This window comes from Dasypus novemcinctus, chromosome 10 (assembly GCF_030445035.2).
Source record: "Dasypus novemcinctus isolate mDasNov1 chromosome 10, mDasNov1.1.hap2, whole genome shotgun sequence".
Lineage (NCBI taxonomy): Eukaryota > Metazoa > Chordata > Mammalia > Cingulata > Dasypodidae > Dasypus > Dasypus novemcinctus.
Window position 1 is genome coordinate 76,061,891 of NC_080682.1, and position 26,702 is coordinate 76,088,592.

General features: G+C 54.2%; 1 protein-coding gene across 1 annotated transcript in view; it reads right to left on the reverse strand.

The window, feature by feature from the left end:
* Positions 1-8,527: 8,527 nt before the first annotated feature.
* OTOG (otogelin) overlaps positions 8,528-26,702 on the reverse strand; it is an 86,269-nt gene continuing 68,094 nt past the window's right edge. Inside the window, exons 40-56 of the mRNA XM_023586684.2 lie at positions 24,826-25,009; positions 22,406-22,626; positions 22,061-22,199; positions 20,772-20,966; positions 20,414-20,626; positions 19,855-19,959; positions 19,523-19,630; positions 18,982-19,083; positions 17,793-17,891; positions 16,567-16,607; positions 15,359-15,434; positions 15,084-15,262; positions 14,204-14,308; positions 13,845-13,964; positions 12,474-12,519; positions 10,146-10,225; positions 8,528-10,035 (exon numbers count right to left, since the gene is read on the reverse strand). Of these exons, the coding sequence (XP_023442452.2) occupies positions 9,835-10,035; positions 10,146-10,225; positions 12,474-12,519; positions 13,845-13,964; positions 14,204-14,308; positions 15,084-15,262; positions 15,359-15,434; positions 16,567-16,607; positions 17,793-17,891; positions 18,982-19,083; positions 19,523-19,630; positions 19,855-19,959; positions 20,414-20,626; positions 20,772-20,966; positions 22,061-22,199; positions 22,406-22,626; positions 24,826-25,009 (2,214 nt within the window). The 3' untranslated portion in view covers positions 8,528-9,834. The remainder of the gene's footprint in view (positions 10,036-10,145; positions 10,226-12,473; positions 12,520-13,844; positions 13,965-14,203; positions 14,309-15,083; positions 15,263-15,358; positions 15,435-16,566; positions 16,608-17,792; positions 17,892-18,981; positions 19,084-19,522; positions 19,631-19,854; positions 19,960-20,413; positions 20,627-20,771; positions 20,967-22,060; positions 22,200-22,405; positions 22,627-24,825; positions 25,010-26,702) is intronic.

The window sequence follows — 26,702 nt, forward strand, 5'->3', positions numbered from 1 at the left end:
TTGGCCATCTTTCTTCAAGTTTTACACTTGTTTTCTTGGGAGAGGATTTGCCAACCTCTTCATACTTCCATAACCACCCAGGTACTTTTAAAGTAATAAAAAATGAGAAAAAGTCTTTTATATCTACCTACGTATTTGCTGTTTCTAGTACTTCTCATCCCTTTATGTAGATACAAATTTCAATTTGGTATCATTTTCCTTCAATTTCCTTTTAACATTTCCTGTAGTGGAGACCTTATATTGGTGATTTTGTCAGCTTTTGTCTGATTGAGAAGCTCTTTTTTCCTCCCCTCTATACTCAGAGGATATTTTCACTGTTTATAGAATTCTCGATTCACAGTTTTCCCTTTTCTCCCTTGAATTGGTGGTTTTTCATTGAGGACAATTTCTCCTTGCAGCTCAGCTTGGTCACCATATTGGGGTTGTTTATTCTTTTCAAATAGCTAATGAGTCTTAATTGAGTGATAAAATTTGTAATAAATAGATAATAATATATATAATATATAATAAAATCTAGATTAATCTGAATTAGTGGGCTCTCTGCAACTGTATAGATGGTGACTGAGGAGACATACCGTAAATTTCCATTCATTGGGTGCTTCTGATTTCTACAGTCCTCTGCTGGTGAGATCACAGGGATGTTTTCCATACATGATCTCTTGTAATCCTCATGTAATTCTCACAACTATTTTAATTATTAGTCCAATTTTACAGTGGAGGAAACTGAAGCTCTGAGAGATTCAGAAACTTCCCAAGGTCACAGAACTAGCAAGCAAAGCAACCAGGATTAGAACCCATGCCATCTATACTCCGCTGCTTCCCACTTGCTGTATATTCATTTCATATTTCTGGCCATATTGATAGAACATTTCCATGTTTTTCAGTAGAAGTGCAGATGTTTTCTAGTTTTGCAGTTTCTTTGGTCATTTCACTTGGCTTTTGTGAGTGAGGACAGTATGACATTAGCATTTTTATCTTGAAACTATAACCCATTACATTTCCCCCCCACATTATAGACTATTATTTAATTTCCAGGAGTGGTATTACTGAGACAAAGGAGCAGACGTTTTTGAGGGACTTCATATATACTTTATAAATTACGCTTTCACAGATTTTACCCAATGCATTCCTCTCAGCAGCGTATGTGACTGCCCACTTCTCCACAGTGTGTGTGTACTTTTAAACTGGTCCCTCTGGAAGACCCCACGTTCTAAAATGTCTCATGGTGGAATCTGAAGCACAGTGACATATGGTCCGAGGAGATATTTTTGGGCGCAGCCCCTTCCCTGTGACTTCCAAGTCCCTTACAGCCGCCTCTCCTCAGGCGGCCCCTCCCGCACACGGTGGGGGCAGGGCCTGGCTCGGGCGCTGCTGCCAGGCCCCTGCTGATCTCTGCTCCGGCCTGACACTCGGCAGCTGTCGTGGAGGCGTGGGCTGCAGGCGCTGTTCCCCACGGGCCGTGTGCAGGCTGCAGGCCGGGCATCCTTTCCCGCCTAATCCGAGGGGCACTGGGTGGTGGGGAGGGAGACAGCTGGGTGTAACTGATCTGCGAAGGAATGGAATGGCGCAGGCCTCCCAGCCCTGGGCTGGGCTGTCTGCAGGCTGCAGGCCTCAGCTGCCGAGGCTTTAACCCTTCCCTCTCTCTCTGCTCCATGCTGGGATCCGGTGTCACTGGTGTCACTCAGCTCCTCTGAGATCCAGGAATCCCCTAGAGGTGTCGGCTTCCCTGCTGGGTCCCTTACAGAGGGCCCTGCTCTGCAGGAGCCAGAGGCTCTGGTCCCACCTGGGAGCTTCCTGCCTCAGAAGGAGACGGGGCTTTTGGCACAGCCAGCAGGCGACTCGGACAGCAGAGGCTGCACCAGCCGAGCCGGAGCAGGAAGATTCCCCGGAGGTGGTGAGGGTGGGAGCACTGGGTTTGGAGCCTGGTGCTGCCTCCACTGCAGCTCACTTTGCAGTGAGACCATGGAGAAGTCCCTGTTTCTCTCTGGAATCCGTTTTCTCTTCCTGAGAATGTGAAGGCTGAAGAAGAGAATCTTTCCATAGTGATAACAGTGGCTTCATTCATTAAATGCCTACCGTTGGTCAGAGGCTTTATCTATTCAATTCTTATCATTTTGCCAAATACCATTCTCTGTCCCATTGTAGTGATGAGAAAACAGATTTAGCGAGGCTAAATCACAGAGCTGCTCAGAGAGCGCCTGACCCCACGGTCCAAGCTCTTCCCCTGCGTCCCGGCCGGTCTCCAGCTCCAACGTTCCCACAGCCACGGCTGACTCCGGGGGGAGCGGGGGCAGGCTGGCCGCGCTGGCTGGGGCCCGCCGTGAGCCCCGGGCCTGCTGGCCGGAGGGCGGGCGGGGCCGGCCAGGCGCTCTGCTCCTGCTTGTGGACCTCCTGCCCTGGTCGAGGCTGGGCGGGGACCTCTTACCTCAGCTGGGCAGCCTGGCACGTGGGCACAGCCCTCTGCAGTTTGCCCGGATCTTCCCCATCCATGATCTCACCTTCCCCTCTTGCCAACCCTGGGACACAGAGCCATTGTCTCTTTCACAGTGGAGGCCTGAGACTTGAAATTTGCCAAGGTCCCGTAACTGGGAGCTGGCCAAAGAGAGACTGGAACGCTCTCTCCACTGTCCCCTCTGGCTTCCTGGAGGAAGGGGCCTGGAGCACAAGCGACCAGACCCCCAGCAATCCCATCGTGCTCTGCCCTGAGGAAGAAGGAATTGGGTGTGGGCTCTGGAGTTGAATGGCTGTGGGCTCCACTCTAGCTTGCAAGTCACTTAACCTCTCTGAGCCTTACTTTCTCCACCCCTTACAAATGAAAGTGTGGGTGAATGGGTGGGTGAGCGGGGGAGCCAGACCTGCAACGTCCTCCCCCAAGCAGAGCATAGACACAGGCTGGCATGAGAGCCCCGGATAAGCTGGACCCAGGCTGGGGGGTGGGGGCAGAAACCAAAGGGGGCTGGGGCTTTGCTGTGGGGTGGTCTGAAGGCTAGGCAGGAAGTGCCTGGGAAGAGGGGAGGAAGAGAACATTCTAGTGCGGCAGAAGGAATAGGCAGGGCGTGGAGGCAAGATGGGGTTTGGCTGGCTGGGGGAGGCACGGGCCTGGGGAGAGGTGGGGTCTTCACGGCAACGTAGGGCTGAATAGCAAGTTTAGAGACTGGCTCAGTTCTAGAGAACAAGTTATCTGCGGGTGCCAGGACCATTACCCACCATGTCCCCTGCCCATTTTGCCCTGTCCCCCAGGCTGCCAGGACCTCTGGGCAAGGGGCCGTTGGGGGGCGGGGGGGGGGAGGGTACAGCTCCAGCCTGGGAGGACAGCTGTGCAGGCCTCCTGCCTGCTGCAGGAGATTAACTGCCACCACCACAGTATTTTGGGGGCCCCCTGGCTCCCCAGCCCTGCCCACCCTGTACCCTTTAACTCCTTGCTTCCCAGGCTCCTTACACTTGACTTTAGGGGCATCTCCAGCCTCACTTTTCAGGCTCTGCGTTTGGTGCTAGGGACACAGAGCTCATAAAGATCTAGGGCAGGGCTTCCCGGCCAGGGGCACCTTCTTCAATCACTGCTCCTTCTCGTGCCAGCTGTGGGCTCCAGGCCCTTGACAGCCTCTGAGACCCTCCATTTCTCTCCACAAGAAAACCCTTCTCTCTCCACTGGCCCCTTCAAGGGCATACGGGCAAGTCACTGCTTTCCTCAAACCATCAAATAAGTAAACCCTCCCTTGACTTCATGCCCAAGCTCTTCTCTTCTTCTCAGCCAAACTTTTCAAGGGTTGTCTTCCTTTTCTCCACTTCCTCACCAAGAAGAGACAGTCCCCTGGACTCCTCTTTCCCTGGACGTGCAGCTGGACTACATTTCCCAGCTGTCCTGGCGGTTAGGTGTGGCCACGTACACGTGTTCACGTTCAGGCGGGGAGAACAGGAGTGCGAGAGAGCAAGCGGCTTTCATTCCTGCTCCCCCCCCCAGGGCATTCTCCCTGTGTGCTGACGTGGAGCACATGAGGACAGCAGCCTTGGAGCATGGTGCTGAAGATGGTGGAACCACAGGATGGAAGGAGCCAGGGCCTCTGAATCATTCTGGACGCAGGGTTCCAGCTACTATGCAACACCTGTTCAGGATTTTTTTATAGGAGCGAGAAATAAACTTCTAGCATATTTAAGCCACAGAATAGATGCGACTTGCTCTGAGTGCAACAAAGGGGATGTAGAATTTGGTCTACGTTCTCCTCCTCCGCCTCCTCTCCTCGCTAGGAAAGTAGGGGAGAGGGGGCCTGACACTCAGGAAAGGGGGTTGGAGGAGAAAAGCCCTGCTGCGGGGAGAGGTTTCCTGGCGTGGGACCAATGAACTCGGCCTTTGACCTTGAGTTTGAAGAGAATCCTGCTCCATGCCTGTGATGGCCGTCTGCCATCCCCACCGGCACGACAAGTCTGAGAGAACCAAGGCCTTGTGTGGGCAAGCCCTGGGGAAATGGAGAAGGCAGGGCCACACCAGGGGTGAGCCGGCCACAGGGGGCCTTGGTGAGGGAGTTTGAAGGTGGGAGGGCTGATCTGACAGCTGCCGGGGTGATGAGGAAAGGGTTAAGGTGTCAGCGAGATTGGCTCCCCTCTCAGCGAGGGCACTAAAATCAGCATGTCGCCTCCAATTTGCTGTGGCCTAACCTTGAACGTGAATCATCCCATCACAATGTCCTTATTGATTTCCACAGGAAGAGGATTAAGCCCAGAAAATCAGGGTGGGAACTTGAGCCTGCACCATGGAGAATGGGATGGTTCTGGGGCTCAAAGCCCCTCGTGTTTGCAAATATGTCACGGGGGGCTGCAGGCTGCCGCCCTGCGCGGCGACCAGCTCTCTGAGGCCCAGTTGGGCCTGGGCCTCTGTGTTCTACCCTGTGGGGCCCGTGGGCCCCGGGCTTCCCTCGAGCTCCGAGCTCCAAGTCGTGCACAGCGGGTGGGTGAGATGCTACAGATGCTCCGGCCTTGAGTCGGCTGGAGGGGTTCGTGCCATCCTCCCTCAGGGCAACAGCCTCTGGTACTCTCAGGATTAAATGGGCTGTGCTAGGACCAAAACTGCCATTGAGTCAGCGGGTCCTAACAGCCAGGAAGGGCCCTCCTCAGGCCTGAAAATCCTTCAAGGGAGTGAGACCTACATAAGGGCGTGTGTGTGGGTGTCCCCATCGGTGCCTAAAGGAGGTGGGTCGTTCTATGACTCGCCATTTCCTTTCTTCATTTAACACATTCTGGAGGGCTACCAAGCCGGCCCACAATAAGGGCTACAAAATAGTCTAGAGTGCAGCTGTGTCCAGTCATTTCACCATTCCCTATTAATAGGCATTTAAAGATGTTACCCACTTTTTAAGAAACGTAAGGCAATGCTGCAATTAACATCCTGGCCCATGCCTCTTTATGAATTCTTTCTTTAGATGCTGTATTAGTTTCCTATTGCTGCTGTAACAAATAATGACAATTTAATGGGTTTAAGCAACACAAGTTTTTTTTTCTTACAGTTCTGGAGGTCAGAAGTCTTGACAGTTTCACTTTGGCTAAAATCAAGGTGTGAGCAGGCAGATCTACATTCCTCCTGGAGGCCCTAGAAAAGCCTTTTCCAGGTTCGAGAGGCTGACAGTACCCCTTGGCTTGTGGCCCTGACCTCCATTCTCAAGGTGCGTCCCTCCAACCTCTGCTTTCTTTGTCACATCTCCTCTGACACTGACCTTCCTGCCTCCCTCTTAAAAGGGCCTTTGTGGTCACACTGGGTCCACCTAGATAACTCAGGATCATCTTCCCATCTCAAGATCCTTAACTGAGTCACACCTGAAGAGTTCCTTTTGCCATGTAAGGTAATATATTCACAGATCCAGGGAGTGGGACATGGATATCTCTGGAGGGCCATTATTCAGCCTACCGCAGATGCCTAGAAGTAGGATGGCTTAGGGACCTCGGAGATATTGCAGGTTTGGTCCCAGACCCCAATAAAGCAAGTTACATGAATTTTGGTTTCCCAGTGCATATAAAAGTTGTGTTTACCCCACACTGTAATCTATTAAGTGTGCAATAGCATTATGTCTGAAAAACCAATGTACATACTTTAGTTAAAAGGTGACACAGAGATATGAAGTGAGCATGTTATTGGTAAAACGGCACCAATACACTTGCTCCATGCAGGGTTGCCACAAACTTTGATTTTGTAAAAATTGCAATATTTGCAAAGCACAATAAAATGAAGCATGATAAAATGAAGTATGCCTGTATTTTTATTTAAATCAGCATCTCCAAATTGTACCAAATGACTACTCATATCAGCACTACTGGTACTGGCTATTTGGAGGGCAAATGAGTAACGTTGATTAAGGTTTAAAATGCTCATCCTGTCTTTTCTTCCCCACAGTGCACAGGAGAGTCTCATACTGGTTGGTGATTTTCCTTTTTTCTTTTATTTAAAGATTTATTTCTCTCCTCTCCCCTACCCTGGTTGTCTGTTCTCTGTGTCTATTTTGCTGCATCTTCTTTGTCCGCTTCTGTTGTTGTCAGCGGCACAGGAATCTGTGTTTCTTTTTGTTGCGTCATCTTGTTGTGTCAGCTCTCCGTGTGTGTGGCACCATTCCTGGGCAGGCTGCACTTTCTTTCATGCTGGGTGGCTCTCCTTACGGGGTGCACTCCTTGCGCATGGGGCTCCCCTACGCGGGGGACACCGCTGCATGGTAGGGCACTCCTCGCACGCTTCAGCACTGCGCATGGGCCAGCTCCACACGGGTCAAGGAGGCCGGGGTTTGAACCGTGGACCTCCCATGTGGTAGACGGACGCCCTAACCACTGGGCCAAGTCCACCACCTGATTTTCCTTTTCCTTGTTAATCTCTCACTCCAGTATTTTAGCCTAAAAGGTTGGTTTCCCAGGAGTAACCTGGATGAACAAGACTGGGAATTTTGGCCAAAGGATAGAGGTGAGAGGTCAGCTTCCAGGAGGAGCAGGCAGAAGGGGGTTTCTGGGTAGGAGTGAAGGTGAACTTGGGGAAGAACAACCAGCAACACTAGGATTCCAGCAGTGCACATGACCATCAGATGCTAGGGCCACTTATGAGCATATGGTGGGAGTGGGGCAAGGGAAGGTCACTGCTGCCACCTGGAGCCAGGGAGGGCCAGGTCAGCAAATCTGGGTCATCAAATGTAGGGAGCAGGTATCTGAAAGCCTGGGACCACATTCCCAAACTGAGATACTTAGGCCAAGGCTGGCTGACCTGAGCTGCCACCCTCTATTTCTGTCTACACAAGAGCTGCTTTAGAGCAGCCCTGTTCAAAAGCTACCTTCTTCCCTCTTGACATAAATAGATGGGAATGGAAGTGAGTTAAAGGATAAATAGCCAGGAACACTGGGATTCCAACAATGGTTAAAGGACCCCTTTATGTCTTAGTTTAAACATCTTGCTGTTTAACAGAATCATGATTTTAAATCAGTTCTCTTTAAAGGTATGTTTAAAGTCATCTATTGAGCTCAGAGTATGAAACTCTTTGTGAAAGCTACTGATATGTGGTTTAGGGGGTATGCTGTGGCTAAGGAAATTATTACAAGCTGCTGTTGGTGAAGTTTGGAAGCCCTGTCCCACCCCATTCTGGTTGCAATGATGGAAAATTAGTAAATATGACGTATGAATTTCAGGATATAAATGTCCCTCTAAGTACTGCTTTAGCTGCATCCCATTCTTTAATATGTGATAATTTCATAATCACACAGATCAAAATGTTGTCTAATTTCTATTCTGATTTCTTCTTGCATTCATTGTTTATTTAGAATGCACTGCCTAAGAAGCTACACAGCAAACTTCTCAACAAAGAATGGCAGTTCCAGTGTTCATATATAGAAAAATGTGGAAGGAGGAAAGAAGCTTACTTGTTAAATAAAATACAAACTTTCCAAGATTTAGTTTCAAAGGAGGAGTCTCTAGGTGGGGTAAGGCTCTTATACTCTAAGCACTGACTCAGGCCCTAGAAGTTTCCCACTCTTATTAGGGGGTGCTTCCTCAAACACTCGGCACCTCCCACTTGCCCCTTAAGTGTACCAATGGTTCCTTTAACCTTTGAGAGTCAATAAGAACACTAACAACGGCTCATCTGACCATGGCTGCAAAAATTTACCATGCTCTATGGGAGAAAAGGAAATAAATACAGAAACATTGAGAGGCTGACAGGAAACCCACTCTCAAGGCCTGTTCCACTTACATTCTGTGTGAGACACAGCTGCCCCTGTCCCCATAGAGCTGGGACCACTCCTCAGACCCCTCACCTGTGCACCTGTTCCCCAGCTCCTAATGCCATCTTCTTTCTCCCCACCCTTCCCCAGAAGCCAGTCTTCTAGTCACTCAATTCCAATCAGCAGATATTCATGGGGGCCTGCTCTGAATGGGGCACTGGGCTAGGCACGGTGGTGCAGGAGAAGTTGGGCTGACCCTCAGGCCCATAAAATAGGGTCTTCTTTGCACACTGACACTCCTTCATATTCAAAGCAAACCTGACACCCCCTGAGATGCTAAGAGGCCTGATGTCTTCCTGTGGTTTATTGGACACATAAACAGACAGGAACAAAGAGGCTGCAGAAACAGCTGGTGGAATATCCTGGTACAGCCCCCTAACCACAAGGGGTGCTAGGGCAGACACACATCTCCAACAGACAGGGCAGTGCAAGGGTCTGACAACGTCATGCTCGTGTACTCGGGACCTGGCAGCACAAAGTGGCATGGAGTGGGGGTGGGGCACCTGCAGAGTGAGTGTGGAGGGGGTCTCTGCTCCTGGTTTTAGGGAGGACCCCTTGGTTCAGAATCAAGGCTCTGATGGATGCCCAGAACCTCTGGGGCTGCACACACACTTTCCACTGACAGTTGCTTTCCCATGGAGAAGAGAGCCTGAAATTGGCTGTGCCACTAAACCCTCCAGTGACCAGCTTTGCTGTGGCCTTGGGGCAAAGGCATATTGCAAAGCCAGGAGCTGCACTTGAAGGTGAAAGTTCCCAATAAACAACCGGGGGCCTTTGGAAGGGTGGGTTTGTCTGCTGTCACCCCAGGTCAACTGTGCTGGGACCTTGCTAAGGAAGTCAGGCCCCACTTCTCCCAAGAACCAGCCCACCTGCTAGAAAGGCCTGCTTCTTGGGGTGGGGGTATATGAAGGCCAGGACATGGGTCTGCTCCTTGCAAGCCCTTCCTGAAGTACAATGTCAATAACAGAATAGCAGAGCGTCCCTCTGAAGGCCACAGAGGACTCCAAGGTCCCCGAGTCATTCCTCAGTCTGTGTATGGAGGCCAGCGGACTCCCGCCCGGCTTCACAGACCCTGGTGAGATGACCTGGACCTGAGGACCCCCCTTGCTCTTTGGAAGTCGTCTGGGCATCTATCCACAGGCCTGAGCTTGGCCCTGACAGCCCTCCTTTCCTGTTACGCTGGCTGTGCCTCTGCACACTAACCCCCCGTATGGTCTTGACCCAGCTCTGGCCCCACCTTCTCAGGAACGTCTTCATACCCTCCACCAAACCACTGCCACCAGAGTCACAGTTGAGCAAGGCCTGCTGTCCCTGGATCTAGGGCCCACCCCCGACCTCCAGCCAGGGACAGAGCTGAGTTCTCCAAGCCCTTGGCTGTGGCACTTCCCCATGTGTGGGGAGGGAGAGCCAGGATGGCAGGTGTGGCTCTCCGTGGATCTCTGCCCATAGTCCATGCTTGGCACAACCAGTTCTCCACCTCTCTATGCCCCTAGCCCCTGCACACACACGCACACACACACACACATGCACACACATCCACGCATGTGTGGATGCGCTGGATGCAAGAGGGGCTCCAGCCAGCCCCCGCCCCAGGCCTCAGGACCACTGACAGGCACAGTCGGTGGGCTCTTGCACCGTATAGAGCACCCAGGTGGCGTTGGTGGCACAGAAGAGCTGCACGGAGCGCCGCTGCAGGCCCACCTCCCGGCAGCACTTGCAGAAGCGGGCGTAGGTGTTGATGTTGTAGTTGTAGATGCTGGCGGACGGGCACTTCCCATCGCAGGACACTAGGTTCACCTGGAGACGGGCAGGCCAGTGAGGCCCCTGGGTGAGCCCTGCCCCCCAAAGCCCCCTCCCCCTGCCCCTTCGGCCGCCCCTCCCCGCTCTGTGACGCAGATGCCACGCACTGGGGTGTTGCTCCTGCAGTCGTTCTTGCGGATGGTCATGCGGATGGTCACCTTCTTGCAGGAGCGCCCATCCTCCTTACCTGGAGGGACAGGGTGAGTGAGGCGGCCGCGGCCGACGCGGGCTCCCCAGGGAGGCAGGACGGGCCAGCTGGGGGCAGTTAGTGTCCTGCTGGAGGGGCCCCGCCCTCGCTAGTGCCCGGGCCTCAGTGCCTCATCAGAGGGAAGCCTTTTAACCCACATGCTCTGGAAGGAGGTGGAGGTGGGCAGGTGAAGACAGCACCGGAAGCAGGTGAGGCGGAGGAAGATGCTCGGCGGGCGGCAGGGCCAGCTGTGCCTGGGACGGGGAGGCCTTGGGGACGGGGCAGCTGCTCCCCAGCCTGGGCCCGAAACCCGCCCCTAATCCCTTGGTGATGCTGGACGTGTCCTCAGTCCTCTCCGAGCCTCAGCTTCCCTACCCTGAGGTAGAATTCTGCAGTTTCCTGAGGGAAGGAAAGCCCAGCCCCCGGTCCCAGGCTTGCAAAGCGCAGGCTCTCTGGGTCTCCGTTTCTGTCATCAGGGCCAGGATTCGGGCCCTCTCAGGGCTGTTACAGAGGCGGCGATTGGCAAACGTGCAGCCTCCTCTGCCCAGACAGCACCCCCCACAGACAGCCAGGGAGGCGGCGCACGCCTCCTTCAGCAATCTGCTCAAACGTCTCCCCAGCGAGGCCTTCCCTGATGCTCCTTCCTGAGACTGCAGCTCGCCCTCCACCCAGCCTCCCCCCGCCCTCCCTGGCCTTACTTTCACCCAGGCTCACTCGCCATTCTACCAGGGAGGTTTAGATTACACTGCAGAAGCTTAGGCTTTAGGAGCCTGCCACAAGTTGTGAGCTCTTTTCTCATTCTAAAGAAACATTCACTTTTATGCCTAAATATGGATTTGTAATTTTATGTTCTTTTTCGTAATGAGCCCCCCAAATTATATAGCCTCCAGGCCCCATAAAACCCACAGCACCCATCCCATAATGTATTTTACTTTTACTGTCTCTCCCCCTAACCTGTAAGGCCCCCGAGGACAGGGATATCTGTCTGCCTTGTTGGTGACTGCCTGGCATATACCGGGGCTCCGTAAATAGTAGCTGAATGCATGGACTTGCCCTGTCACCCCAGGGTCCCTGCTGGCAGTGGTGTGGGATCCTCTCCGGGGCCTCCGGGCCTCACCACCCCACTGACTGGAGGTTCCCGGCCAGAGCTAAGTCCAGCGCGCCCTCCCTCTCCGCCCCCAGGAGGCAGGAGAACCAAGGGCTGCCCTGGCCATGGCCCGCCTGGGCCCTGCGCCGAGGTGGGCTGAGGGACCAGCAGGAGCAAAGCGGAGGCAGCACAGGGGCCAGCAGGTGGGCGCCGGGCGAGCGGGCACCGCTGAAGCACCCACCTGCAAGCCAGGGTCGCAGCTCGCTACCCAGCATGCGCTGTTGGCTGAATGGCCTCCGCCGGAGGCAGGGAGCAGGGCCACCCCCACCCCTCCCGGCCCCAGAGCTCAGGGCCACCTCACAGAGGGGACACCGAAGTCAAGAGCGCGAGGCTCGTGCCGCCATTCCCACGGGCTTCCGAGAGGAGTACCTGGGTGGCAGTGGACACTAACCCGTGGAGGAGAGGCGGGGCCAATGGGGACCACGGGAAACAGGGTCCCCGGGCACCGGGGGAGAGGGGACATGGGCCGCAGGTCACACGGAAGCACATGGGCTACTTGGGGCGCACAAAGTTGGGGGTCAAGATCAGCCAATGTGGCACCAAGCCCGCCTTTCTTGGAGTGTGTGTCAGGGACATAAAACTCTACAGCCCTCCTAGGAAGGGGCCCAGGGGACCCAGGAGGAGGCACGTGGGCGCAGATCCTAAGCTGCGTGTGTGTGTGCTGGGAGCTGCAGGCCCTGGGTGTCAGGACAGACATGCAGCGCCCCCTCAGCCATCAGGGACCCCTGGGCCTGGCTCCCACCCGGGAGGCACCTCCAAGGCCAGGACCCTGGGCTGCAAGAAGGAATTCACACGGGGCATCTGGGCTGGGGGTCTTGGCAGGGCAGGAGGCCGAGTGGCTGGCAAGCTACCGACCTCCACCCCAATGTCCCCCGTGTCCAACAAGATGCAGAGGCTGGTGTTGGGTCAGGGATACGAGCACGGCCTCTGCCCACCTGTGTGTCTGGACCAGTGTCATGAGCCTCATGGCTGGGCTTAGTCCTTTGTCTACTCACCCCGAAGAGCCCCCAGAGAGAACCTGCCCTCTGAACCCCAACAGGACACCTGTCCCCCCTCCCCCCCGGAGCCCCTCAGCTCTCCGCTTCAAACATGCCCACTCACATGTCCGACAGCACCCTTCCAAGGAAGGCACCACCAAGCCCCCGACCTGGAAGGGAAGGAGGGAGGTGAGGGGGAGACCTCACGCCCGGGCCAGGCGCCAAGATCCCAGCAAACAGGCAAAAGCAGGCCACGAGTCCTGACTCTTCTCCCCCAAGGATGCCCCGGGCAGAAGCTCAGGCCCTGCTGCCCCCCAGCCCCCCGCAGAAGGAGATGAACAGCACCACTGGCTCCACGGCGGCTCCCGGTCTCCAGTGAAGCTGGAGGCTGGCTAATGTGGTGAGGGCCGCCTCCTCCTCTGTGGCAGCTCCCCTCTCCCCACCGCCCTTAGGCTTTCCATGCACAGAGGGTCAGAAAGGAGAAAGGTGCAGGGCTAAACCCGCCAGGGAGAGGGTCTGCAGCCCAGGCTCTATCTCCACTCTGGATAAGTCGCCCCTTTCCTCTGGGCTTAGTTTTTCCATCTCTAAAATGGGGACAATTATCCCTTACAGCCCTTCTCTACTGTGAAACAGATAAAAAAGAAAAACAAAACACTGGGTGTGATGGGGTTCTTTGCAAATAGATGTGTGCATAAGCATGTCTGAGTATGCATGTCTGATTTTTTTTCCCGAGGTACCAGGGATTTAGCCCGGGACCTCATACATGGGAAGCAGGTGCTCAACCACTGAGCTACACCCGCTCCCCAAGGAGAGCTGGGTTTTTTGTTCGTTTCTTTGTTTTTAGGAGGTCCTGAAGATCAAACCCGGGACCTCGTAAATGGGAAGCAGGTGCTCAACCACTTGAGCTACACTTGTCTGATTTTGCACATAGCGTGAGAGCCTATACCGCATCTGGGGTCGTATGTGTGAGTATGATTGGGTGTGTGTGCGTTTAATTTTTTCTAGAGAAGAATCAGAAATCTTTGAATGGCCAATATTAACCTCAGGATCTCTAATAATTTGCCAACAACCCCAAGCCCTTTTCCTTGGCCTGTGCCATCCTGATGACTGTCCATGCTAGAGCTGCCCTCAGATAACCCATCACTGGGCTGTACTGTGATGTCTGCATGGGGCACATGTGTGCAAGAGTGTGCCTGTCAAGAGTGCTGGTGTGTGACACGTGGGGTGTGCGAACGTTCCTGTGGAGTGTGTGGTGTGTGAATGGGGCTGGCTTCCTGTGTTGGTGTATTACGAGTGTGCATAGACTTTTGTGTGCACCTGTGTGTCGTCATGTGATGTGGAGGCTGTGGGATGTGCTATGATCAGAGCAAAATGCAGAGATAGGTGTGGCTTTGGGGTGAGGCTGGGGGCACAGGCTCCAGGCACACCCACCCCCCTGGAAGAAAGCCGATGCTCCTGGCCCAAGACCAGGCCTGGCAAGGAGGTGGGCGCTGACCTTGGCACACTCGGTCTCGTTGAGTGGTGGGCAGCTGATGGGCGAGCGGACCAGCACGGCGCCCAGGGGAGTACTGCTGCAGTGGTGGCGGGCACACTCTGAGATCCAGGACGCCCCGGGCTGGGGGGCAGAGGAGCGGGTGATGGGGACTGCTGGCCAGATGGAAGGCCTGGGGGATGCTGACGGGGCACAGCTCCAAGCAGGGTGCAGCCAGGGCCCGGCGCTGCCCAGGGCCCTGCGTGCACCCAGCCCTGGCCTGGGAGCCAGAGAGGGTGCTGGTCGTAGGTGTGCCTTATTCGCTGGGGCCTCAGAGTCCCCTTCGGGACAGCTTCCCAGGCGGAGGGTTAGGGGCTGCTTACCAAGAACAGAAAGGTGGTGCCGTTGGGGAAAGTGAAGAGGCAGGACACGTTCCTGCAAGAGCCGCAGCAGGCCGCCAGGTCCCTCGGGGGCGCGTACTCCTGGTTCTGTGGGAGGAGGTGGGGTGAGGGGCCACCAGCCACGTGCCCACCTGGCCCCTCCCCTCCTGCCCGCCCACTGTCTGCTTGTCTCAGAGCCCAGACAAGGGTCCCTTGCAGGAAAGGGAACTCCCAGGCTTCTTCTTTCCCACCCAGGTCACCCGATAGCCACCGTCAGCCTCCCCACAGGTCCTAGACCAGCCCCCCGGGTGAGGGGCTTTTCCACCCTCTGAGAGGCAGCATTTCTCATGATCATGGGTGCCAGCTCTGGTTCCAGAAATACCTTGAGTTCCAGTTTCTGAGACTTTTTGCCAATGACTGGACCTCCCTAAGCCTCAGTTCCTCATCTGCAAAATGGCCTTAATCCCAACCCCACTAATTCTTTCACTTGACTAATATTTATTGAGCTCCTACTATAAGCCAGGGATTCTCCTAGGTACCAGGTTCAAAGAGTAGCAGTGGCACAAACACACAAACTGAAAGGATAGGGAGTGTGCCAGGCATGCAGTAGGCACTTCATAAATGTGCTTTTCTCTCTGTCAAATATCCATCCCTGGCAGGCCTGTCCCTTTACTCTTGCTGGTCCTCTCCTGGCCCCTCCCTGCCCAGGCCCGCCCCCTGCACCTTCCACAGAGGGCTCCGGGCTCCGTCTGAGGCCCACCTCGAGACTCGTCTGGGGAGCTTGGGCAAGGAGAGTGGGTCCCCAGCTGTGTCCTGGGTGACCCAGGGCTTGCCCGGCCAGACTGCCCGAGCCACACCTTCCCCGCATCCCGCCAGCACCTACCGCCTCGCAGCGGACGTCACACAGCACGGAGGTGGTGTTGATGCGGTAGAAGTTGGTCAGGGGGTCGAGCAGGTCCGTGCAGCGAGAGGTGTGGCACACGCCATCTGCCGAGAGCTCCACCACCGTCTGGCCCGGCTGCATCACGCCCAGCTCGCGGCTCAGACACACGGGGGCCTTTACTGGATGGGGGAGCAGGGTGGCAACTGTCACCGAGAGCCCAGGCACTTGCACCACCCACCCCCGGCCTGGCTGGCCCCACCCTGGCACCCACTCACCACACTCGTACTTGGCACAGCCACACACGTTCTCCACACTGCGCATGAACTCCTGGTCCAGCTGCGACTTCTCCCACTGGGTGGGGGGAGGTGGTCAGCACCAATGGGTGGGGAGGCCCCGGCCCACCCTCAGGAACAGTCTGCTCCCTGGGGCCCTTCTATGTCAGTTGACTCCATGCAGCAGGTGGGGAGGGGGATGGCAGGCCTGGGGGTTTTGGCACCTTGGAAGCTCAGTCACCCCCCACCGAGGGAGAAGACAATCTAGAAAATGCCTGAGTGGCTCCCAAGCCTCGCTGCTAAGGAATGCTCCCCAGTGTCCTCCCCCAGGGTCAGGCACCCCTCTTATCCTGAGCCACATTGGCCACATTATCCCATTGGCCACAGCAGCAAGGGACACTTCTTGACGGCCACCCAGTGCTCGCTTGGAGAAGAGGACAGATAGGGCAGGGGACGAAATGAGAGGAAATGTGCCGTGTGTATAAGGGGGGAGGTATAATCCAGAAGGCGATGCAAGCACAACTTTACATTTCTTAAAGCAGTTTCACTTTTCCCTCAGTGGCTGGACAAGTTGAGTTAAGGTCGTGGTCTCTGGAGTCAGATTTCTTGGGTTCAAAACTTGGCTCTGTGATTTACTAGCTTCACTAACTTAATCTTAGTTTCCTTGTTTGTAATTGCGAGTATCATAGCATCAGCCTCACGGAGTTGTGAGAACTAATGTGATAATACACATAGGAGGTGTCAAATAGCTCAGGACACAGAGGTGGCTCTCAACAAACATTAGGCACCATTATGCTTGTCATCCTCACCATCGTCACATATCACTGTTATCAACGCCACCATCGTCATTACATCACCGTCGTCGTGACCACGCTGCCACCACCACCACCACCATCCTCACCGTCACACTCACCATCCCCGTCGTCACCACCACCATCGTCCTCACATCGTCACTGCCATCTTAAAGGCTACTGTCGCCATCATCCCTGTACTTAATCCTCCCAGAACTCGGAAGCATGACCACGCCACTTTACAGATGAAGGTATTGTGTCCAGAGAGTCAGTGGCAGAGCTTTAGACAAGAATTCTGAATTGCAATCTGGGGCTCTTTGTACTAGATTAAGGGAATAGCATCTCTGGGGGAGGGGACAGGCAGGCAAAGGCAGGGAGCGGTCCGACTGCAAAGGGAGGGGAGGAGCAGGGTCTCCATACCAGATGGCACTGGGGCACCGGGATCGTGTCGCAGTTACACTCTGAAAAACAGGAGGGGCCAGGACCCATCTCACCAGAGATGTCCAGGTGGAGGTCCCCTGGGCTTCCCAGACCTGTCGCTGCAGGTGCAGCCCCTTCTCTGATGCAGATCCAGCCCCAGCCTGGGGTGGGGGCAGGGGGAAGAAGCCAAAATCTCAGCCTCCCTCCTTGCCCAAGTGGGAGCTACGGGCCCTCTGGCGGAGTGGGTGGGGTGATGGGTCCTAAATACCGTGCTCGCCACCCAGATGTGGGGTCAGGACAAACAGGCAGGCCAGTCAGAGGGCTGCTCTGGTCATCCAGAGTCCATCCCTCTCCCTCCTCCAGGATCATTCTAGAGAAGAAATGGGGCTTCTCCAGGAAGATACATGGCCAGGGCAGAACTTCAGACCATCTGCATTTCCCAAACACATGTTCCAGCAAGCTCAGCTTTGCAATTCCAAGCCTTTAATCGAGAGCAGTTCAAGTTCTAGCCTGTGAGCAAGCTGATTCCTGAGGCACCAGATAGGGTATATACCAGTTCTAGCTTCAAGAGCGAAGAGCTCAAGGTAGAAGTGACTGTGAAACATTCTTGAGCCACTCATTCATGCCACAAAGTGTTTTAGCATCTACTCTAGGCCGAGCTTTCTTCGGTGCTTTGGGGACACAGCAATGAATAATACAGACTAAGACTCCTGCCCTCATGGAGTTTACATGTGAGGGATGGAAAAAGACAAGCAAAAAGCAAAATGCCCAAATGCAAAATAGAGTTTCTCACCTCTTTTGTGAATAACATTTTTTATATACAACTGACAGGTTTTCATTATTGATCATTGAATAGTGAAAACCTTTATTATTTTTCATTTCATTGATCACTCCCACCTGCTACCCAAAAGAATTTGCAGCAAACTTTAGCAAAAATTACTCTTATTATCAGGCTATTGCTATAAAGACTTTATAATACGGAAAACCTTTGTCGAACAAGGAATTTTTTCTTCTATCCTTGGAAGGAAAAAAAAAATGTAGGAATGCTCAGTGCTCAGAGAGCAGATGCAGGTGGGAGAAGGTGGATTTGGTCCCTTCCCTTTGGTGATGCTGGAGGGGGTTGGATCTGAGCAAATTTGACGAGGCGGGGCCCAACTTCCTCCCCAGCACCCGCCCCCAGCCTGAGGCTCCAGCCTTGCGGTTGGGGGTCCCTGTCCAGGCCTTACCGCAAGACTTGTAGGGGCAGCACCGGTCTGGGCTCCACACCTCCACCAGCGTGGTGCCCGCGCCACACTGCACCTGGGGGCAGCGGAAGCTCTCACACACTGGGGGTGCGAGGGAGGAGAGGCAGGGAGCGCATCAGCCCAGAATGCAGCACCAGCCCCTCCTGAGGTGCCCCGTGCCCGCAGGCCCTCCCTGGGGCTGGAGTCTCTTCGCCCCCCACACAACTACCTCAGGAGGCCTGAGTTCTGCTCCCGGGGGCAGTCGACATGTGACAACACGACGAGGTCAGCACCTTAAGCTCATTCACCTGGGCCTCCCGCCCTTGGATTCTGGGCCACCCTGAGGGGCGGGGGTGGCCCGCCGGGAGCCAGTGCGCAGGGCCAGCTCCGCAGTGGGAATGTTGCCCTCCACGGGAGAGCACAGCCTCTCACACCCCTGGAGACCGCCTCCGGCTGGGGCTGGCCCGGAGCTGGAGTGGCGCTCTGGGCTCAGGCTGCCTTTTTCCTGGCCTTCACCAGGCCTCCCTCAGTTTAGGATTCCTCAGCCATTCACACGCACTGAGTGACCAAGGTAAAGGATGAGGAAGCTCCCGGCACAATTTTTTGGTGGGGAGGGAAGGCGCAAGGGTCAGCACTGATGGCAAGGTCCTTGGAGACTAGGAGTGGTTTATTAATAAGATTATTGGCACAAGCAAGGATTATCAATCGGTGTTTCAAAAAAAATAGGTGGATGGTGGAGGGCAAGCTGGACATTTATATAGTGCCCAAGGAATGTGTTATTTTTTAGTGGAAAAGGGGGAAAGGTACAGGCAAGTGGAGGCTCAGACTCATGCCCTAATCCAGGCCAACTCTTACATCCGCTTGTAGCGGCTCACCAGAGTGTGTGTCCTGATGGGATGTGCCCTGAGGCTCACATCCTGTCTGGCCAAAGCATTTCGACTTGAGGGCACCGCGTTGGCCCTGGGGAACCCCGTGGAGGGGACAGGGAACCTCTCTGTGAAGCCCCAGTGCAGGGAATGGCATGCGCTGGACCCTCCCTGCCTGACTCCCTCGCCTGGCCTGCGCTGTGCGTGGGGCTCTTCACCATGGTTTCGGAGCTCACTCCCCAGGGGCTCCGTGTCACTCCCCATGGGTGTTGCGGGCGAGGGCTTTGCACAGGGGCCCGTGCCCACCAGTGCCGGCCTTGACTCACCACACTGGTAGAGAGGGCAGCACCGCTCCGTGCTGTTCCTGTCCACAGTGAGTGCCTCCCCTTCCTGGCACTCGGGGATCGAATCTGGACAATCGCCACAGGCTGGGGGGCAGGGGAAGAGAGGCCGCTGCTGTCACAAGCAATCCCCATCATGGGGGGCTTGGCACAGAGCAGGCTGCTGGGCGGGGGGTGGGGACCTCAACAGACCTGCGTGTGACAGGAGCCAAGTTAGGAGGATCTCATGGTCTTATGTGGCCTGTCCTGGACTTAGAATCTGTAAGGCCCCCCTCATGTCCACTCAGAAGTCTCACGCTGAACAAGCATCAGTCTTTTCAAGCTCAGTAATCTAGGGGCTGAAGGGGATTGGTTTCCCTCCTCTTCCTCCTCTACTCTTTCTACCTCTGTCTTTCTGGACAGACCCCGCCCTCCCTCCCGGCTGCCCGAGGAGCAGGGCTGAGGACGGGGTGGCCGCGATCTATGCGCATGCTGCAGGGCAGGCACGCCAGGGGCTGGCTGACGTCTGATGGCCGCGTCCACCCACCGCAGAAGTAGGAGGTGCAGCACGAGTCCCCCAGGCGGCCCGCAATCAGGATCTGGTCCTGGCGGCAGCTGGGGGCCAGCTCCACCTCACACAGGTCCGGGTCACACTCTGGGGAAAAGACAGCCCTCAGGGGCTGGGAGCTGCCAGGCCACACCTGCCCTCGCCCTGGCTCTGCCCTCAGCTCCAGCAGACCCAGTCCCCGAAGCTGACTCTCCTTCCCTGGGCCCAGGGCTCCCAGAGTGGTCCCCCCACACCCTACGCTGGGTGACATGGGCGCAGGGCACCCTGCCCCGTCCCAGGCGGCATCACACCCCCTTCCCCCGGCATCTCACCACAGCTGTAGCTGGGGCAGCAGGAGTCCTCCTGGAAGTGGGTGAGGAGCCGGTGTCCTGGGCGGCAGGTGGGGGCAAGGCCCTCACACAGAGTCTGGTTACACACTGGCCCAGGGGCCACGGGGCCTGTCACCTGGAGGCCAGCACTGACCCTGGACACCTGGTCCCTTTGTCCTCCCGGCCCCTGGGACCCATACTCCCCAAGAGGGACAGAAGAGCACTAAGGGCTTGCGTTCACTGAGACATGCCGTGTGCCAGGTGCTGTTCTAAATCGGTATTAATTTATGTAATTCTCACCACAGCCCAAAAGGCGGGTGCTGTTATTATCCTCCTCTTACAGGAGAATCCGCTTAGGTGGAGAAGATGTGAGATCACGTGGCACATGGTTACAAGGTGATGCAGAGCCGACCCCAGCTGCCGGGCTCCAGAGTCCGCGCCTTGAACCCCGCCTTCCCCTTCTCACCCCTACTAGCCCCGTCCCATCCACTCGGGTCAGCGAGTGGGGCTGGGACCTTTAATCCCATCTCACACGGAGCTCCAGGGAGGGACGGGGACTCACCGCAAACAGTCCCCAGGCAGCAGGGATCCTCAGTGGGCACGAGCAGGGCCACCTCTCCAAAGCGTGGGCAGGTCTCGGGACGGGGCCCTGGGCAGTCCAGGCCCACAGGAACGACGGTGTCCGGAGCTTGGCACTGGTGCTGGCAGCAGCCGCTGAGGGAGCTGTTCCAAGTCTCCCCCAGCGCCCGCGGTGCCCCCGTGCTGTCGGTGCAGGCTGCGGGGGACGGGGCGAGGCGGGGCAGGGGCTGAGGGAGGGGGGAGACCAGCCCCTCCCAGGCTACACCCTCCCCGGAGCAAGCCCGAGGCAGCAGGAAGGGCACAGGAGGGCCCGGGGTGGTGCCAGCTGCAGAGGGACCTACCGCACTTCTCCTCAGGGACGCAGAGCGCCGAGTGGCGCCGGTGCAAGATGGTGCCCTCGGCGCAGACGCAGCCCTCACCGAGCACCTGGCACTGCTCGGGGTCCAGCGGGCCCAGCATCCCATCCTGGCACGTCTCAGGGGGTCTGCAGGCGGCCACGCAGGCCTGGTATGTGGAGTCGCTGGCGCACAGAAAGGCTGCGGAGGCACAGGGGACGCCAGGCGAGCTCAGAGCCAGGGCGCGCAGGGGCCACGGAGGACCGTTGGTGCCTCAGAGCAGACGCAGCTAAATCAAGGGTTTAGCGTTATCGCCTCCTTCCTCTAGCTCGGGGGTTGCAAAGCAAAGCCCACAAGTCCAGTCCAGGCTGCTGCCTGTGTTTGTAAATAAACTTTTGTTGGAACACAGTCATGCCTTTTCATTTCTGTATTGTCTGTGGCTGCTTTCACACCACAATGGCAGAGTTGAGTAGCTGTCACAGAGAACATGGGGCCCAAGAAGCTTCAAATACTTACTATCTGGTCCTTGGAAGAAAAAGTTTGCCAACCTCTGCTCTAGATCAATGGTTTTCAAGTGTTCTTGACTGTTCCACACTAGTATTTTTCTATTCTCTTCTGCTGCACTTTTTAAAGTGACCCCCAACATTGATTTCGTGACCCACCAATGAGTTAAGATCCAGTCTAAAAAAAGAACCCAAAACACTACTCTTCACGTCTTCTCTCTGTTCTGGTACAGGTGTGTCTTCCTGTCTCCAGCCTTTCCAAATGTGTTCACATTTATAAACCAAACTTCTCAAGCCTCTCCACCTCCGCCTACCCCACAAATGCACACCCAGTGCCGGGGTGGGGGCGGATCTCACTTCCCTCCTCAAGGAAGGAGGGCACAGGCCAAGAGAAGAGAAGGATGAGCAAACACTGAAAGAAGGCGACCAGCATTTACTGCGCGGTAGCCCCGTGACAGGCATGGGTCAGGCATCCGCACACACTGCCTCATACCATCCTCAGAGAAGCCCTAGGAGGAGCTACTGTTACTCCCCACACTTCACTGTCGAGGCAGAGACCCAGAGAAATTAAAGAAAGAAAGGAATGAATGACCCAGATTTAGTCTGTCAAGACAAATAATAAAATAAATTTAATACATTGATAAATTTATGTATAAAATAGTTATAGAAATATTTGTATAAACTCATTTGGAAAACCCTAGACTTGAACTCAGGCTGTTAGCCTCTTTCCACTTTCCCCGAGAGTGGGAGAAGAGAAGCAATGGAGGAGACCCCAGGCCCCCACACACTCACGGCAGTAGTCGGAGCGCCGCCACTCGATGCACACGTGGAACTTGTGGCACATAGCCACGTACACGGTCAGTGCCACACAGGGCTGCTGCACGTACTTGGTGTCCCGGATCCACAGCTCACAGAATGATTGTGGGGAGACCTGGGTACAGGCATCAGGCAGTGCTGCTGCGCCTGCTCTGAGCCCCTACCCCCCAGCTCCTATAGACCTGCCCAGGGCGAACAATGCAGGCTCCCAGCCAGGTCCTGAGTTCAACGCCGCCACCCTGCCCTGGTCACTGGCCCCTCTGCAGCCAGGCCCTGCTATCCCCAACCCGGGAGGGCCCCATGCCCTCGTTTGGCACATACGAAGCGGTGGCATGCGCTGAAAGTGCGATTGGACACCATGCGGAGGCAGGGCGAGCAGTCACCCGTGGCGCAGCTGTCCGGGCGGAAACGGGTCTGGCCCACCGAGGTCAGGGAGCTGGGCACCTGCCAGCTGTCCAGAAAGGGAGCGGGGTCCTCAGCCCCACCCACCACAGAGCCATCCTTCAGGGTCAGGTCGTTGGCTGCGTCCCCATCACAGATACCTAAAAGGGGAAAATTATCCCCGAAGCCCAAGTCACCACCACTCCTGAGCCCTGAGCTCTCATTTCTGTATTCCCCACAACTCTTTGAGGTTAGTATAACTATTATCCCCATTTCATAGACGAGAGAAATGAGACACAGGAAGCTAGGAAACCTGCTGTGTAATAAAACATCTTTGTTCTTAGGACACACTCCAAATCATTTAAGGGAAAAAGGATGCAATGCCTTGAACTTAGTCTCAAATAGTTCAGAAAAAAGTGCATATATATATATATACATCTATCTATCTATCTATATATATATCAACACAACACACACACGCACACGGAGAAAGAAGCAAATGGAGCAGAGTGTAAATAATTGGTAAATCTAGATAAAAGGTATATGATTTTATATCAAAATAAAAAGTTACCCCCCAAAAAATCTGCTTTGCAGAGACTGCCAGCTAATCACCACTCCTATTTCCTCCTCTTCCTGGGAAGTCAGCTACAGTACACTTCCCAGCCTGCCTCGGGGCTGGGGGAGACCATGCGACTGAGTCCCAGCCAATGGCAAGTGAGCAAAGGTGATGGGCGTCACTTCCAGGCCTGGTCCATAAAACCTCCCATGCATGATCCTCCACATTCTTTTCCCTTCTGTGGAGTTGGAAGCCACATGTTGAAAATGGCAGAGCCACAGATGGAAGGAGTCTGGGTCTCTGAATCATCACCAACCATTCTGGACTTAAAGTGAGCAAGAAATAAACTATTGTGTTAGGTTAACTTGTTGCAGCAGCTTGCATGGCCTTAGCTGCCCTTCCAGCTTCATCTCTTACCTCACCACCTCCAGAAGCACACTTCCAACCCAGGACTTTGCTTCTGCTGTTCTCTCTGCCTGAGATGCTTTCTCAGAAGCCCTTCCTTCAAGTCTCCTTAGATACCCTCATCCACTGACTCTCCTACCCTTTTCAATTCCCTATGACAGCTATTGGTGTGCAGCTCTGTCACTCACAAAAGATTTTAGCTCTCTGACTGCAAGGACTGGTACTGGTTCTCATTTATTTCAAAATTCTCCAAGGTGCCTAGCAAGGAGTCCAGGATAGTATTATTTTAGATAAAAGAGAGATACAAATTAGTTGGCTTCTGGTCTGGCACCTCCAGTCACCAATTCCGTGAACATAAAGCATGATTTAGTAAGAAACCCTCATATTTCATTAACAGCCCCAGTGGACATGCTTTTTTGGTCTTGGCCGTAAGTCACTGAGGGATATCACAAAGATGTCCTAGAGTGGAAGGAAGAAACGGTGAGAAAAGGATGGCAATCAGTGGTGTGTGTGTGTGTGTAAGGGGAGGTGATTTTGTAACAACAAAGCTCCATCAAACAGGGATGCTGTTTTGCTTGCAGTTCCATTCCTAGTGACAGAGTAAATATGTGTTGCACAAATGAAAGAATGAGCAGGGAGCACACTCACGTGTTAGTGCATGTGCAGAGGGTATTTTGAGTGCAGGGGTGTGAGCGTGTATGCACACATAGATGCAGATTTACAGATGGAGGACCTGCGTGTACATGTGGCGTGTAGACGTGTTCCTCTGTCACCCGCCATTGCAATCATGACTGCTGGTCCTGAAGATCTCGAGGGCAGCCTGTGTGCTGACGCCCTGGGAAGGAGCAGCGGCCCACACCCCAGACTTCTCCTGTGGAAATACATCCCGCCCCTTGGGCATGCTCTCTGTAATCACACTTCAGTCTGAAGAGCACCTGTCCTACGTGCTGTGGCAGCTGGCCTGTGACTTAGGGAAGCCACTTAACCACTCTGAGCCCCCTTTCTTCTTCAGTTCACTGGGGACACTAATGCCCACCTCTCACGGCTGTTGTGTGGATGATCTGGACTAAGTGAGATGGAAGTGTGGAGCTGCTTTGTGAAGTGCCCAGGCGCATGCAGGCGAGGAGGATTATCTGGCATTAGGAGGCTGTCGGGGGAGCTGACAGACAATTTCGGCTGAGGTGACAACTGAATGAGGTCAGAGCCCTGCACCATGTCCCTGCTGGCAGCTCCAGCCCCAGAACACAAGATGTTAGGCCTCCCTGCCCTGGCGGTCCTGCTAGTCCCACCCTCTGGCCTGGCATCCTGGCGCAGCCTTCCCCAGTCCAGGGGAACATGTATCTCAGGGCAGAGTGGACCTGGGAAACATGCCCCCACCCTCGTCTGGGTCCCACCTTACCACACAGGCCACGGCCTTGGGCCTTGCTGGCTTTGCTGGCTTCCAGAATCATGAGTCCTGAGCTGTGGAGCCACTGGATCTGGATGTGCGAGGGTGTCCGGATCACATACATGTGGCCAGTGTCCTCAATTCTGAACCCATACCTGCTCACGGGAGGCCACACAGGCTGCGAGTCCACAGTCACCTACAGAGAGAGGTCGTACCAGTGTGAGCATAGCCTGTCCTTCCATCTGTCCATTTGACAAGCATTTATTAAGCACCCAGTCTGTGCCAAGCTCTGTTTCAGGCACATGGAGCCAAGACACAGTCGAAGGTGACATGAGAGAATTCTGAAAATATTCTTATGAGCAAAAAACCAAGGAATCAAGAAAACAACAGCAGGAGGTAGGACGCATGTCAATGCCCAAGTGAACACAACTCCTAAACCCTTCTGATTTTTCTTTCCTGATTCTGCACAGATCATTTCCTCCAGATCTTCCCTAAATCCCCAGTCTGGGATTGGGCACCCCCCTCTAGGGTCTACCCATTTCTGTGCTGCCCATTAAGACAGAATCTAAATGTTTTCTCACTGGGGTCCCTAATGAAATGCGAGTTTCTTAAGGACAGAATTGATGTGTGATTCATCTTTGAATCCCCAGTACCTACCTCTGGAAGTGACACAAACTGGTGGCTCAATCAATGTTTGCTAAAAACGCAATGAAGCCCAAGTCTCAGAAATACTTTAAATTCAAAGTTTTAACTTTCAGTACATATTTATAAGTTAAATTGATCATGGATTATTATTATTTATTATTATTGTCATTATTTTACTCTGTAAAAATGTGAGGTGAAAAGATTAGGATTTTAAAAATATTCACAGAGATTTTACACCCTTCCCCTGCACAAATCAATACCTTTTATTAATCACTTTGCAAATTATTCAGTTCATGAACGACTGTGTTGGAGTAGAGAGAGGCCTAGCCTAGAAGTCAGACAGCTTTGTGACCTTGGGAAAGTCCCTGGCTCTCTCATAGCCTGAACTTTCCAAATTGTACAGACAGGTGGTTGGGATTCATGATCCTCAAACCCTTTCCTAGTTCTGGGTGGAGACTCAACATCTGAAGCCTGAAGATCCTCACCTGTGTTCAGGAACGTCCAAGTAAGGACAAGGAACAAACTTTCCAGAGTAATTTAGACCATTTCTGACCAAGATGGAGTAACAGGGCCTGGATTTACCTTCCTGCTTAAACAACTAAAAATCCTGACCAAAAAAAAAAAAAATGAAACAACAGTTTTTAAGATGTTGACAGCAGGCAAAATAGGAGTGTGCTCCGAGAGCAGAGAGAAACAGATAAGGTGAGCCTTATAATTTACCTAGGTTCTTGCCTGAGGTCCCAGGCTATGGTGCAGGGAGAAGGAACCCAGAGAGAGCCTGCTGGTCTCCCCGAGCTTACTCGACAGAGCAGAAGTTCACAGAAGTGAAATGGCTGGAGTTTGCAGGTCGGAGTACCAAAGAGAAGAGAGCTACACAAGGGAGAGAGAAAGAGAGAGAGAGCCCCGAAGAGCTGCAGAGAGTTCCCTCTGACCCTGCCCTGAGTTTTCAAGTGAATACTGATCAGTGTATGGATGTCAGAAAACTACCTGAGGCCAGGGAAAGAACCACTTGAAAGAAGCAAGCAGAAAAATCCTCAGAACTCACACTGGGCTGGAAAAATAGTTGGAGCTACCACCAGCTAGAGTGGAAAAGCCTCACAATCATAGGGTGTAGAGTGAAATATGCAGAAGCCTATTGCTCGGTAGTGAGGAAAAGTCACACCTAGAATAAAGGTTGCTCTGGTTCTGCCCAACAAAGCTTAAAAGCAAGCCTCAAAAGAATCAAACTGTTTCCAAGTAAGTTA